This window comes from Phaethon aethereus (genome assembly GCF_964289735.1).
Source record: "Phaethon aethereus genome assembly, chromosome: 2".
NCBI lineage: Eukaryota > Metazoa > Chordata > Aves > Phaethontiformes > Phaethontidae > Phaethon > Phaethon aethereus.
Genome location: NC_138582.1, coordinates 36,402,408 through 36,416,257, shown reverse-complemented (window position 1 = coordinate 36,416,257; position 13,850 = coordinate 36,402,408). Strand labels below are relative to the sequence as shown.

Here is a 13,850-nt window from a genome sequence, read left to right as displayed (position 1 = left end):
GCATAAATTTGGTTATTTAACTTCATTGTAGTCCATGTGATAGCATAGGTCAGTAATACATATAATGCTTTGTACTACAATGCACAACTTCAACAAAATACATACAGTATGTCATAAAGCTTCTCTGAAACCAGGTATTGCAGTATGGCGAGCCACCATATGAAAAGATACATGTATCTGAGAAGATGTACTTGAACCACTTCTTCAGAGACATTACCTTCTGTCACAGTAAAGTCTCTTTTCTGCGGACTATTTGATAGGTTCCATTATGTGAACCATTCATACATGAATTTCTCAAAGATGCATCAATCCTTTCAATCAACAGAGCAGTTAACATGGATATACAGAATAAGTATCAGATTACTGCTCTTTCATATGAACCATTTCCAAAAATAACCACTTTGATTAACTCACAATAAAATTTTGCTAAACAAGAAGTTATGAGCAGAACTATTTAATTTTCTTAAGATTATTATTTTTGGCTCTTAAAAGAAATTGAATTCTATGTTTTAAAGGCTCGCTGTGAAAGTATATATACACATCAAATTTATATCCAAAGCTAGATTTTACCATTGAGTTTTAAAGGCCAAGAGATATTTTTAATACAGTAGAAAAAATAGCAGTTCCTGAAGTATATTGTAGCCTCAGTTCACTGGCAATATCCATAATTCAGTTGCTGCACAAGATACTTCTCTGAAGCAAATCCATCTGAACTCTATCCACCCTGAGTTAAGCATCTATACTTTTAAAAAATGTTTTAAACCTTAGGTAACAGAGAAGTATGTACAAGGCTATAAAACTTGTCAGTTATTATACAGCAGTAAGAAAAAAAATAATCGGTATTTTCAGCCAATTTTCTGTTTGTTACTGTAGTTATTCATTCTGGGTTGGGGCTTTCTTTTTGGCTTTTGTTTGTTTTTAAATCAAGTAGTTACTTGATTTAGACATTCATGCATTAATCACTTGAATTTTTTGAGTGCAACAATAAGGCAACAGTAAAAAAAGTTATAGAAATTTTGCATATGTGTAAAGGTATTAAGTTTATAAAAGTGCTTCCTAAAAAGACAACCTAATTGCGGTATCAAAATATTACAGAGTGGTGAGAACAACTATCTATTATTTTAATAAATGTTGCTCCATAGAAAAATGTCAATCTGATTTTAGGCTTTCCCCCTTTTTTTGTGAAGTAAAAGCCTGGAAAAAAATTGGTATGTTTGCATGGGACAAGCAAGTTAAGAAAATATACTTTAGTCTAAACTTAAATAAGAAGGTCCACACTTTTTTGTCAAAACATTAAGCCTCTGTCAAAAATGTATTTTTTTTTTCTTTTTATAGTACAGGATTAAAAGACAAGATGATGCTTACAAGATAAAGAAATAATTTACATGAAAATATCTTCTGACAAAGCTTTTCAATCAAAATATTGTTTTGTAACATTCAAACATGACATACAACAACAAAAGAAACAGTGAATGCAAACAAAAAAATGCTATATGGATTGCTTTTCAAACACATAAATAAATGAAATATTGGTGTAGGCAGTAGGGCTCATGCTGATGGCTAGCAGGAAATAACTGTGCAATTTATTTGGAAAAAGCTATAAGGTACAAATTACAAGCCCAATTACGGACTGCAGCAAGTTCAGTTATATCACTGCCATCCTCTCCTATCTCCAAAATAAATTCTTGATTAAATCACTCATACCCTAAATTACTCATACCTTTGCTTCAGAGATATGAATAACTATATACAAAAAGTAGTTTTATTTCACCATAGGGATAACATTGTACCTCTCTGCCAATGTCACTTGAAAAACCTTCCATGTCAAAACAATTTGACAGCAGATAAACAATTTAATAAATATGTAATGATCTTATTACAGTCCTTCAGCTAAGCATGTTAATTCATGCTGCTAGTTTTGTGATCACAGTGCATAGAATCCAAATATAAAAGAATGGGGTGGCTTTTAAGGTAATGGTAGATCCCTTGCTTATAATCCAAGTATATCTGCAACTTTCATAAGCTCTGTCATGCATCAATCTTTTTTGTGGCAGGAGCAAAACCTGTCCCTGGTACAATGTCCATTGCCGGCAATGGATGCACCAAAACCGTCAAGGAGCTCAGTGTTATTGCACAATATATGAAGACCTGGAATTCTTCCAAAAAGCTTAAAATAAAAATAATGGAATTATTCTGACATTTCTGGACACCTGCATTAATACTGTATGACTAATAAAAGCATGTCAGTTGCATGGACTGAACCAGCGATCAACATGCGCCCAGAATGCACACTAGTAAAAATGCAGTCAAAGGAAGTAGTCTTCATTGCCTATAGGTCACTTCCAGTCAAAGGTTAAAGTTCAAAGACTGAATGATCAAAGTGCTCATTTTCTCAGTAGGACTATCTTCTGCTACGAGGATCACAAAATGGTGGCATCAACATGTGTCATCTTTAAAATAAAAGAAGAGCATTTATGGAAAACATATAAACATTCTAAATCCAGATCAGCAAGGTGCTGTACGTAGAAACTATTCCTAGCACAGACAGTAACATGCAGTGGAAATACACCGATTGAATAATTCCACGGTTTTGTTCAGTAACAACTCAGGAAAAAAGAAGAGACTACCAAACATAAAACTTCCAAAACACACATACTCCCCCAGGCATATTAGTATTAGCATATATTCCACTAAAAGGACACTATTTTCCACATATTTATATATTCTAGAAAGCCAGTCATCATGAAAATGAAAGACCAAATATGCTTAACATTTTGCCCACTTGAAGTACAGCAGGTCCATATCAGTTATCAAATTAAGAAGTCATTTTATAAGGAGTACATAGCAATAAGAGCTGGCAGAGTGTGCTACTTGATGCACTCTCAACCCTTTATGCATATACACACTTATATATATATATGCATGTGTATTCATTTATTTCTCATGAATCAACACCAACTATAGCTGACAAAATCGAGCAAAAATAACAGGTTACTACTAAAATCCCAAAATCATAAACCTGGAAGTAACTTACATTCACTAAATTTTACATACTGTGATTGGACAAAACATATGACAAAAAAGGCGTATTCTATGCCAATCTTTTCTGCATTATGCTCAGTATTAAAGTAAATATTTGTCTGTGAAATCTCTCCCTTTTAAACTTCCTCTTCCACACATCAACCTGCAGTATATTTTCATCTGGTAACAGTAAATATTAAGCTTGTTTACAGAAAGCAAACTTATTGTCTGGTTATTTTTAGTGCACTTGTAACCTTGCACACCTAGGAAATGTAGCCTCAAACAGTATTTTTACTGTTTACAGATTTAGTGTGTATAAAGTAGCAGCAAACAATTCTACATTCTCACTGGAAAACATTATGTCATCAATACTATTACACATAAAAAACCTCTTCATTTTAATAGTAGGGTACTGTACACATTAAAAAGATTGGACACGGATGCAAGAGAGGTAGGAGGGGTATTTAAACTGTGTACTAAAAGCTTAGGTCAAATACTGGAAAACACACTTCCTACTTAAAAAACACCACCACAAAAAACCAAACCCAAAAACAATAAGGATGTCCTAGATGAAAACAAACACCATTGCTCCCTTTTTTCATAAAAATCTACCTCCTGACAACACCAAAGCCAAGCAACAGCTTTATGAAACCAATTTCAGCCTGGATACCCAAGAAAACTGTATCTGGAAGATCTTCCTCTGTCTTTATCACAACATGATAACTCTCAGACTGAAATTCAACATGAAATTCAATGTACAGTTGAAGCAGACATTGGGTAGGGCAGACAACCTAGAAATAAGTTTAATTATCAAAGATCAGGGGTTTTGAAACAGGGCTTGCAAGGACATCAGTTTGTAGCAAACAAGGCTCCATAACTCTGCTTATGGAATAATTTGCTTGGTTGGCGCAAGGATGAAATGAGAGATTAAAAACTAATAAGGCACAGAGACACATGTTTACATTTTAGAATATATCTCAAAGTGCCACTTTTATCCCTCCTGTGTTCATATTTGTTTGCTTTACATCAGCTCCCAACCATGCACTATTTTCTCCCAGCTAAATAATTTCCAGGCACTTTACTGGAAACAAAAAATTCCTTCAAATTCATATATTAAAAATGATGACAGTCTTCCTCCTTTCTCTTCAAAACACAGGAATTTAATTTCATGTGAAAGCTAAGCCAGTCCAATGACTAGCTGACAACAGAAGGGGCAGAACCACTCTGCATCTCCCTCCACATGTTCTTGTGTTAGCACTGGCATTTGTTTTACCCAGTGGTTATGCTTGGACAACTGGTTTTCTTTCTTAGTTGGGATTGGTTTTTCTCCCATAATTTACCCAGCCCAAAGTGCTTCAACCACAAGATTAAATATGGGACACTAGGTGATGCAGGAGCAGAAAATGAAGATGACAGAATCACCTTTTCCAAGGGCTTGGAAATTTTTTTGGGTGTACATAACATTGAAGACAGCTCTTTTCCAGAGACAGGTGGTTAAAATTAGCAGGCAAACTATACCTCCCATTTTAGTGCAACTCACCATTTCTTCAAACCCTCTAAGAAAACACTGAAAATTTAAGTATCATGCCTTGGTAGTCTTGTTTTATGTCCACAGAAAACAAACAAAATTACTTATAACTGAGAGAAGTAGCAATTGACATGTAAAACTTGAAGGAAAAACCCCCTAGCATTTCAGAATTTTTTCATCCCATTGACATTGGGCATGTTTTATTTTTTAATGTAAAGATTTAAGGGGAGGAGCTCAATGAACTTGACTTCCTCTGTAATTAGTACTTAAAAAGGAAGTTAAAAACCAAATGAAAATATTACAAAGCAAAACATTATGAGGTTTTTAAATGAACTGACTTGCTTTCTCTTGCCTCAGGTTGCTTTTTAGGTTGATCTGAATTTGGAGAGGGGTAGGGTTTTCTGATTTTCAGAAAACAGCCATTGCGAGTTACTTCAAAGTAATTAAATAACTTGTTCAGTGGACTATAAGCAGCTTGAGGTCTTTGAGCCACAATTATATAGCAACTCTCAGAGTCAGATAACCCATCATACTCATTTGGTGTTTTGCTTAACTCAAATTGAATTTCATGAATAGGAAATCAAAGCAGTATCTGCAAACTGTTCACCTTGACAGACTTCAATCCTGAATCAAAATGAGACTTGTAAAAATTCAAAGTAAACAGAACATATTTCAATCACAAGGTAAAGCCAGTAAATGAAACTTCACTTGTTTCTCTTTAACAACAACTAGCAAGCGAAAAGAAATAATAGCTAATAAAAACTCTCCCAAAATTGCCAATAAAGAGAAAGCAAAAGTAGAAATGGAGAAGCACCAAACACATTACAAAAGTGTGAAAACAGAAAGAGAAGAGAGAGTGACTACTGAATAATCTGGTGAAGATTAAAAACCCAGCCTGGCAGACAGTAGGATTATTATTCTTGGAGTCAATTTTATGAACAACTTAATGAACCACCACACGATAAACACTCCTGAGTTTCTTAAATACCTCTTAATTCTATGACATACAACACTACTCCTATTGTAATTGAAGCCACCTTTTTTTAGAGATACTATTAGAGTATTATGAGAAAGAGAGTTTCATTCTGTTACATCAACACATAGCAAAACCCCATGGGTCTCAGCAAGCGGTATGAAACTCTCAAGTTTTTCTTGTTAAGGCACCCACAGGCTTTTAAGAATCTAAGCGTACAGGCTGTGGCATATGCCTCTCCAGACATTAAGACCCACTGTCTCAAAATACCTGGTCTCATTTCATACAGGGGACAGAACACATCCTTGGGTAGTGAGGCAGTGAAAAACAGAGGATGTCTTATGATGGAGCCCTCAGTAAAAGGTAGTGATGGTATCAACTCCTCCTGCACCACGCCAGTACACAGTATTACCTGCTCTAACACATCCCTTCCCGAAATGCATGGGCTCCCAATAACTACCATATGTACAGTATTTTCCAAGGGAAAGCAAAGTACTGGCCAACAAGACAGGAGAGAAGAAAAGCATAGCCCCTCTCTGCCTTCCCCTTTTTTCTTTCCTCACCAATGGCATGGATAAGACAAAAACATACAGCTAACCCCAGCTCTGGGAGAAGGATGACAAATGTTGAGGTAGAAGAAAGAAACCACAAAGTATAAAGCCAGAGAACACATGGAAAGGAAAAACAAAAACAAAAAAAACCCCAAACCAACAAAATACTAGCTCTGAAGACACTGTAGTACTACACATAGCAATTTCAGTATGGTATTTTTTTTTTTTTTATCATGTACTTGTAGAATCTTATTATTATATTATGGACTATTAGTTCTTAAGAGCCTTTAAGTCAGCCAACTGTCCCACATTGGAAATGCTGATTAACAGTGGAAATCTATTAAAACACATTGCTGATTACAAACATATAGGCAACTTTTAATCACTGTAAAAGCTCTTAAAGCTTAACAAGAAAAAAACCTGTGTTTAGAGATAAACCTAGTTTCATTATGGACCTTCCCCAACCCCAAACTTAAGACTTGTTATGGGCTAATATAGTTTTACAAGAACTTGCATTCAAATTCAATCCTACAATTTAAAACATATAAATCTGTGCTGTTTACATTTCCATCAGGAATTATTAAAATGTGATATTAAAACAAAATCACAACAGTATCTCAGAAATAGGATTCAAATAACTTTTTGAAATTTAAAGAGCATTTAAGGCTTTAAATGCATTTATCCTACTTTCCTATATTTTAATTGCTTTCGTCCTGAAAAAAAACTTCAAAATTTCTGGTCCTAGCTAGATACTTACCATGATACCACCATTTTGTTTTCTTTGGATTCTTGTTACATGTTCTTACATAAAAAGAGTTATCTGGAGGTCGCCTCTGCAACAGAAGAAAAGACCTACAAATAATCAAACAATCCTCATATTGTAACACAGGAGCTATTTAATAAGCTTATGAAAGGCTACTATGTGAATGTAGTGAAAACTAGGCAACAGGCGGTCCTAGACCTTTGTCAAAAAAAGTCTTAAGGATCCAGGTAACAGTTCTTACTGCAAAAAAAAAAATCATGAAAGATACCAAATGGTTTGGCGATAGATAGGGGGAGAAATAGAAAAAAAAGAAAACCACCCACAAGGATCAGCTGTTTTTCAAAAAACCAAATTAAATTCCTTCACAATTTGGAATCTAATTCTGATGTATTAGATCCAATTTCCATCCCTAAGTCTCAGCTTGGAGTGGGTGAAAAAATGAACTTAAACATCTATATCTGATCACTACTTCATATTCTTCATCTTTCTTCGTAAGTGTCATCGTTACGCAAAACCAAAGTCATAGAATACTATACAAAGCCATTTTGGGGGTGTTTTTCTACCACGTACGCATGACTAGGACTGATGGGGATGTAGCATAAATAGGCATGTTTGCATAGCACAAGTGTACAAGCTCTGACCACATCTAACTTCCACAGATATTCCACTGCGAACGAAATGGTCAAGAGTAAAAGGGTAGTCTCTTTACAAAAGAAGTTTAAGGTACCAGTGCCACTCATCTATGACCAAAAAAGCAGTTTAGCACCATTTACTTACCTGAAATGAAAATTATCAAGATCACTGAAATAGTACAGCTGCAAAGCCTTACAAACATCTGCACTAAAGACATTTCAACAGTCATTTTGCACTGCCTTTAGAGACAAAATCAATTTATTTAGAATTGTCCTGAAACATGACTGAAATTCACAATTAATATCTTCTTACTTGGTTCCATTCACTCCTCTTTTCCAATGATATATGAGCATGTTACCATGAAAAGTGACAAACTACTTACTGCACTGTTTATTTTGCAGTTCTAGCTTAGTATTTTTTCAGCAGTAGAAACGCAGATATAGTGGTTTTGCCTATTTTAGAATTTGAGAAATGAAAATCTCACTTTGCAAAATAGAGAACTATTAACTTATTCTACTCCAACAGTGCTAAAAAAGCCCATACCTTTTCTTTGCAGCTGGAAAGCATGCTAATAATGCTAAGACAAACAGATTGCACTGAGAGAGCTGGAGACCAGTCTTCTGTTAGAATGGATAAACAGATATGACCATTGCTATAAACATGAGGATGAACAGGAATATTGTCTCCAGTAAACATGACCTAAAAAAAAGAACAAACATAGTTGTAATTTATTGTCCACATTTTAAATAGGACTGTATTGCTTTTGGGAAAACAGTAATGTCTTATTTAAGAAGTGGATCTGCCATTGTCACTTACACTAAATAATACACTTTACCATGTTATGTTCATTCATTTTGGGTGCTATTAATTGAAATGTAAAATAAAACAATGGAAGCCTAAATAGCTAGTGGATATGAAGTTAAGGTTAAATGCAGGTTTTTTTCTATGAATATTTATGCAGCATAGAAAAATGCAAAGGTAACAATGCAAAAACATCAAACTAAACTTTTTGTATCTCACAGCCTCAGTCTTCCATGTCCTAAGGAATACAGTTGCCCAGCCAAAACGCTGGATTTTAATGGTTTTATAAAACACAACATTATATACCAGCAAACACAATGAGGTTCACAAATGAGTATTTCTATAACCCAGGACACAATAGATACCAAGTTCTGGACAACTCCTCAGGTTCCAGCACAAAGTGTAAAATGCATCAATCCTATTAACCATAAAATAAAGGACTTGTATAACCAAAGTATGTTACCACATAAGAAATATTTTTAGATCATTATTTCAAATGGAGTATGCTTTTGTCTGACATGGACAGCATTAACTCCTAGCTATTAAAAGATAATATCACAGTCAAAAAATGCTTAGAAAAGCAATTCTGACAACTACTGCTCTTGTTTGATAGCTGGCTCAGGACCAATGGAAATGGAGTAAAAGTGAAACCTCCACAGCAGCATTATCCTCTGAGCTCCTCATCCAACATAACCACTGTCATCTTTTATGCAATGACATAATAAATCTCTACCACTCATAGCCATAATACCCAGAAGCCTCTTAAGTGTTTCCCAAGTTATATAGATATAATGTATGTGTACAAATATGTATACATGTATACAACATGCCCACCTCATCACTGACTACAAGAAAGAAACAACATCTTCATCATAAAGGACCCTGAAATTAAGACAGCTTAACCTATTTGCCAAATAGAAGATAGATTTCTAAGGCAGCAGAAAAACTGGATGCAGAATGATCTTTCATAGGTCTTTAAACTGATATTTCTTAAGCATTGACGAGCTTACCAGTAATGTATTTCCCTTCTAACTAATGTCTTCCTTTTGTAGGAAAACCAGAATTATGCATACTAGGCAAGTAAAAGCATTCACACTATGATAGACAACATACATTTAAAGGCAGAAAACAACCAAGTGATCAAGTAGCAGAAGCATAAACTGTCAATTCACAGTAAGTAGATTTGCATGAGAAAAAAATTATGATCTGAAGGTTTGTAATACAGAATGAACCTACTGCACAGCAGCATTTTTATAATGGAAATTCTAGCCATCTACAACAATCAAATATCCAGTACTTAAATTCTTAATTGTTTTCTATGCTAAAAATCAGTGTACGTGTACGGATCTAATTTGCTGTTTTACAATAAATTGCACAGAGCCACACATACAGGTTGGGTAATAAGTACAAACAGTACCTACTTGGAACCAAATGAAAGTGGCTACTCTCCTGTGGGTCACCTGTGAGTAGTTCACTGCAAACCTGATGGGGTGCAGAAGTACAGGTGGCCAGTTTGCTCCTTAAAACCTAAGACTGAAAAGTCAGCGTTCTAGTTTTTATCATGGTACCGAAAAATACATAATTTTTATGGTTAAGTGTCTCTTACAGCTCCATGCTTCAGTTTCAACACCACTGAGAAAAGTGTCAGAGATTGGTCTTGGAATTTTGAGCTGAAACAGAGGACAAGAGCTAAGGCACTCTTGCTTTTCTTCTTCCTTCTTCAGAAGAGCAAGGGTGATAGCCCAAATACTGCTCTTACCAGCCACATTGTGTAACATTCCCCTCAGGTGGTGGAGGGATGGATGTACAGAGCTTATTCTGCAGCCTGGTAGTACTGCCACCCCTTCAGTTTTTTATGTTGCCATGAAAGCACCACAGTATCTCACACCTGAATTATAACCACTAGATTCGCAAGCCTCTTATAAAGACATCATGTATCCATGAGAATCCCTATCACAAGGCACAGTATTCACCAGCTGTATTAACACTGGTAGCAGACAAGATGCAAGAGGTTTAAAAACAAACTAGAAAAAAAGGAAACTGGAAACAAAAAGAGAGGGAACGAAGAAGCCATTTGCTGTTTACTCCACTCCTACACTGCAGCGAAGGGGACCTTCCTACTTTACCCTGTGTTGCTCTTTCATATGGTATGAATATCGACCTCAAAGAAGACTTCAGTTTACACTGCTCTTTAATCTCCTATGAAACCAAGTAGACTGTCACAGCATTATACCTCACTGCAGTCTTTTTTAAAAGAAAAGGCATCTGCACAATATGTTTAATACAACTTAAAGTAACTAAACCTCACAATAGGATATGTGGATGGGATGATATTAATATTCAGCATGTGTCATGCAGCTATAACCTAAAGGTAGCATTAAGCAAGAAGCAAGCAAGCAAGCAGTTACCTGAGGCGAATCAAAAGGATACCGACTACTGAACTTAAATAGAAGCTGAAATTTCTCCCCTTCATATAGTGTTCCTGGAGCACCTTCCATGTCTACTATCCACCTAAAGAATGGGGAAAAAATTGTTAGTATTGTGGACTGACAGTTTATAATTTTACTCCTGGAGTGCACAGGACTAATCAAATCAATTACCAATCACAGCCAAATGTTCTAAACTCTCCATTAGTACCATAACTATCACAAAAGTAACACAAGTAACAACATCAAGCCTACATTTGAAAGAAACAATCTTGATATTTTACATATAGGCACTGATATAGTGCTGTAAGTTACACAAGTAATTATGACTTGAACTCAACACAGACCCATCAGTTCCCAATAAAACGACTGTTAATGTGAGACAAAAAAGCTCAAAAGACCTGTTCCAAAATTTATTCCTACACAAAAACAGGCTTGGAAGGAAACAAACTAATATGCATTCTCCTTCATATTGTTTTACTTTTCCAAGAAGGAAATCATCTGTACAGTTTATTAAAATAAAATCTGCAACCAAGGGAGAAGGGCAATGCTCCTCTTGCACTTATACCTGTGAAAAACTCAGAAATTAAATGGTATGTAACCTGGCAGGTAATGGAACCAAAACCAGAAAAGTTAATAGTATAAGAAGGAAAAGGTCAGAGAAAATTAAACACAACACAAAAAAAGTATGCTTTGCAACTGGAATAAAGATAACATGCCAACATATCACAGTATTTTTTTTCCTCTGCTTCTGCTCCTTGCATTACAACAACATGGAAGTAACTGACAGGTAGAGTTGGGAGGGGGTTGGATGTAGGTTTTTTTTGGGCTGTATTTTTTTAATCCAGTCAAAAATAGATGCTTTGCATATTTTTCAAGATATGCAGCAACAATCTTCTATCTACTTCTGTCACTATGGACTTCTGTTGTTGATCACTTAATACTATGCTCTGTGGCATCACTTCCCCGTTTTTGTCTTTCACCCTTCGTTAGTTTTACACATTTGAGCAATACGGTAAGGTAAAGATTCAGCAAGAAACTACAAAAATGCTCAGATAAGATTTACATTAGACTCAATGAGGCAGCCAAGATTTTTCAGAACAACGTGTACAGAAAAGTTAACATCCCCTCCAGTTGGCAGTCTGATTATCCTATTCCCAGCCGCTCCATCCTCCTGTCATATACACTCTCCCGATGTATTTAAGCCATGCACATTTTTTATATTCCCCTCTATTACTTTTGGTTGTGTTTTGAGAAAAATTGCTTCTCTATTCAACTGCTGTCATGCTCTTCAGGAGGAACGCATCTTCAACAGTAGCATGATGATGCCTGTGCTAGTGTTCTATATTTTAATCTTCTGAAGACTCCTTCAATTTGATCTATTTGCACTCCAGACCACTCATCTCTCTTATGCCTTCTGCTTTTACATTTATACATATGCTGCACCAGTACTCTTAAGCTTTATTGGTCCTTGTAATCCAGAACCTTCCCTTTCAAGTTTTAAAAATAGTTTCATTTACTGAGTAGAAGATAACTCTGCCTGTACATTGCTCCTTTTATGGTCAAGGAATCACCAGAACCTATCTTTCCTGTGTACTTTATGGTTTAGCCATCTCAAATTTCTAATCCTTGTGTATTTAAAATAGATGATTGCTTAACATTTAAAATGACCCAGTTATACCATGGGATCCAATTATTTTATTCAACACCTTTCAAAACCAAGCCAGTATTGCTACACAAATCTTTACTGCACCAGTTCAAACTGCAATTTGATTAATGAACTCAGAACATGTTACTTAGCATCAAAAGCCCTCAAAGAGGAAAAAAAAAAAAAAGATGTTACATGTGACAAAGCTATTTAAACAGTAACAATTCCAAAATCTAGCATAACAGTAAACAGGAAGTTTCTATTTGTAAGGTATTGAAAGATATAAAAATTGTACATAGCAGAAAAAAATAGTGAGGTAGTACTCTGGGAACAGAGACACCCTAAAAAAATGGGAAATCCACAAACAAGAAAAAACCCAACAGATTTTTTTCTTCCCCTTTTCCATCTCTTCATCTGCTGTAAACTTTCACTTGATAGCTGTTTTTTATTTAAATGAGTGAAAAACACTTGCGATATTAGTTTGAGTCCTTTTTTCAGAAAATTTAAGTATTTTGCTTCCCAAAGAAAACCCAATATAATGCAACAAACACAATCTGTAATTCAGCAGTTGTACAGCAGTTTATTATTTGTACCAAATTCTGGAAAGTGCTATTTCAATTTCGTTTAGTCATATTCGTTTTCATATTTAGTTATAGTCATTTTTCATGTTTCATCATATTCATCTGCATGAACTATCACAAAAACCAGCATAATTTAAAAAGCAATAACAGTGTTTAACTCCATATATACAAAGCTCAGAAAAGCCTCATGTAACACGGTCTGAGTACCACCACCAAAAACGTAATGTGAAGCAACATCAGAAGTCAGCTCTATGCTGTGTTTTAAAATTGATCTGTCAACAATACAGTCCAGAACATATAACCTGAGATTCATACTTTTACAAATGTTTACATCTGCTAAGAATTTTTTAACATTTCTCTAAAATTAAACCAAGAAAATTATCTAAAAAAATGTCACCACAGTCTAAATCTTTTGAATTTCAGTCACTTAAAAAAGTACTTTAAATACCAGGAACAACACCTGTCCATTTCAATGGACAGAACACAGATTATTTAACCATGTTTCTCCTTTCATTTTGCTGATCACAGAAGAAACTACAGTAGGGAGAAAAGTGCAAAGAAATGTACTTAGATACCTTTGCTCTTTAACAAGCTTCCTCCACTTGCTTTAGTGAAAGAAGGTAAGGGCAATTAACAGCTACAAAGGATACTCAAAGCAAAGAATGGAGGAACTCTAAACTATCTGCTCCATTATTTTAATAAATTTAGAGGGGTTTAGGAGGCTAGTAGCTATGAGTGACTGTTAAGATTATTTTATTCTAAAACATGCAGAAGCTTTTACCAATTGACATTGTTAGACAGTAAAATGCCTAATAAAAAATTAATTCACTATCCAGTTCCTGAGTGTCCAGCATGTTACTGCAATATGCTCATTAAGCAGAACAATGTTTCACTCCCTAGACTAAAAAAAAACAAAAATTCAGAA

General features: G+C 35.0%; 1 protein-coding gene across 1 annotated transcript in view; it reads right to left on the bottom strand.

The window, feature by feature from the left end:
- Positions 1–5,722: 5,722 nt before the first annotated feature.
- The window catches only part of UBE2W (ubiquitin conjugating enzyme E2 W), a gene marked incomplete at its 5' end in the record, with an annotated part of 28,176 nt that continues 20,048 nt past the window's right edge, over positions 5,723–13,850 (bottom strand). Inside the window, 3 exons of the mRNA XM_081996416.1 lie at positions 5,723–6,906; positions 8,013–8,168; positions 10,679–10,781. Coding sequence (XP_081852542.1) covers positions 6,772–6,906; positions 8,013–8,168; positions 10,679–10,781 — 394 coding nt within the window. The 3' untranslated portion in view covers positions 5,723–6,771. The remainder of the gene's footprint in view (positions 6,907–8,012; positions 8,169–10,678; positions 10,782–13,850) is intronic.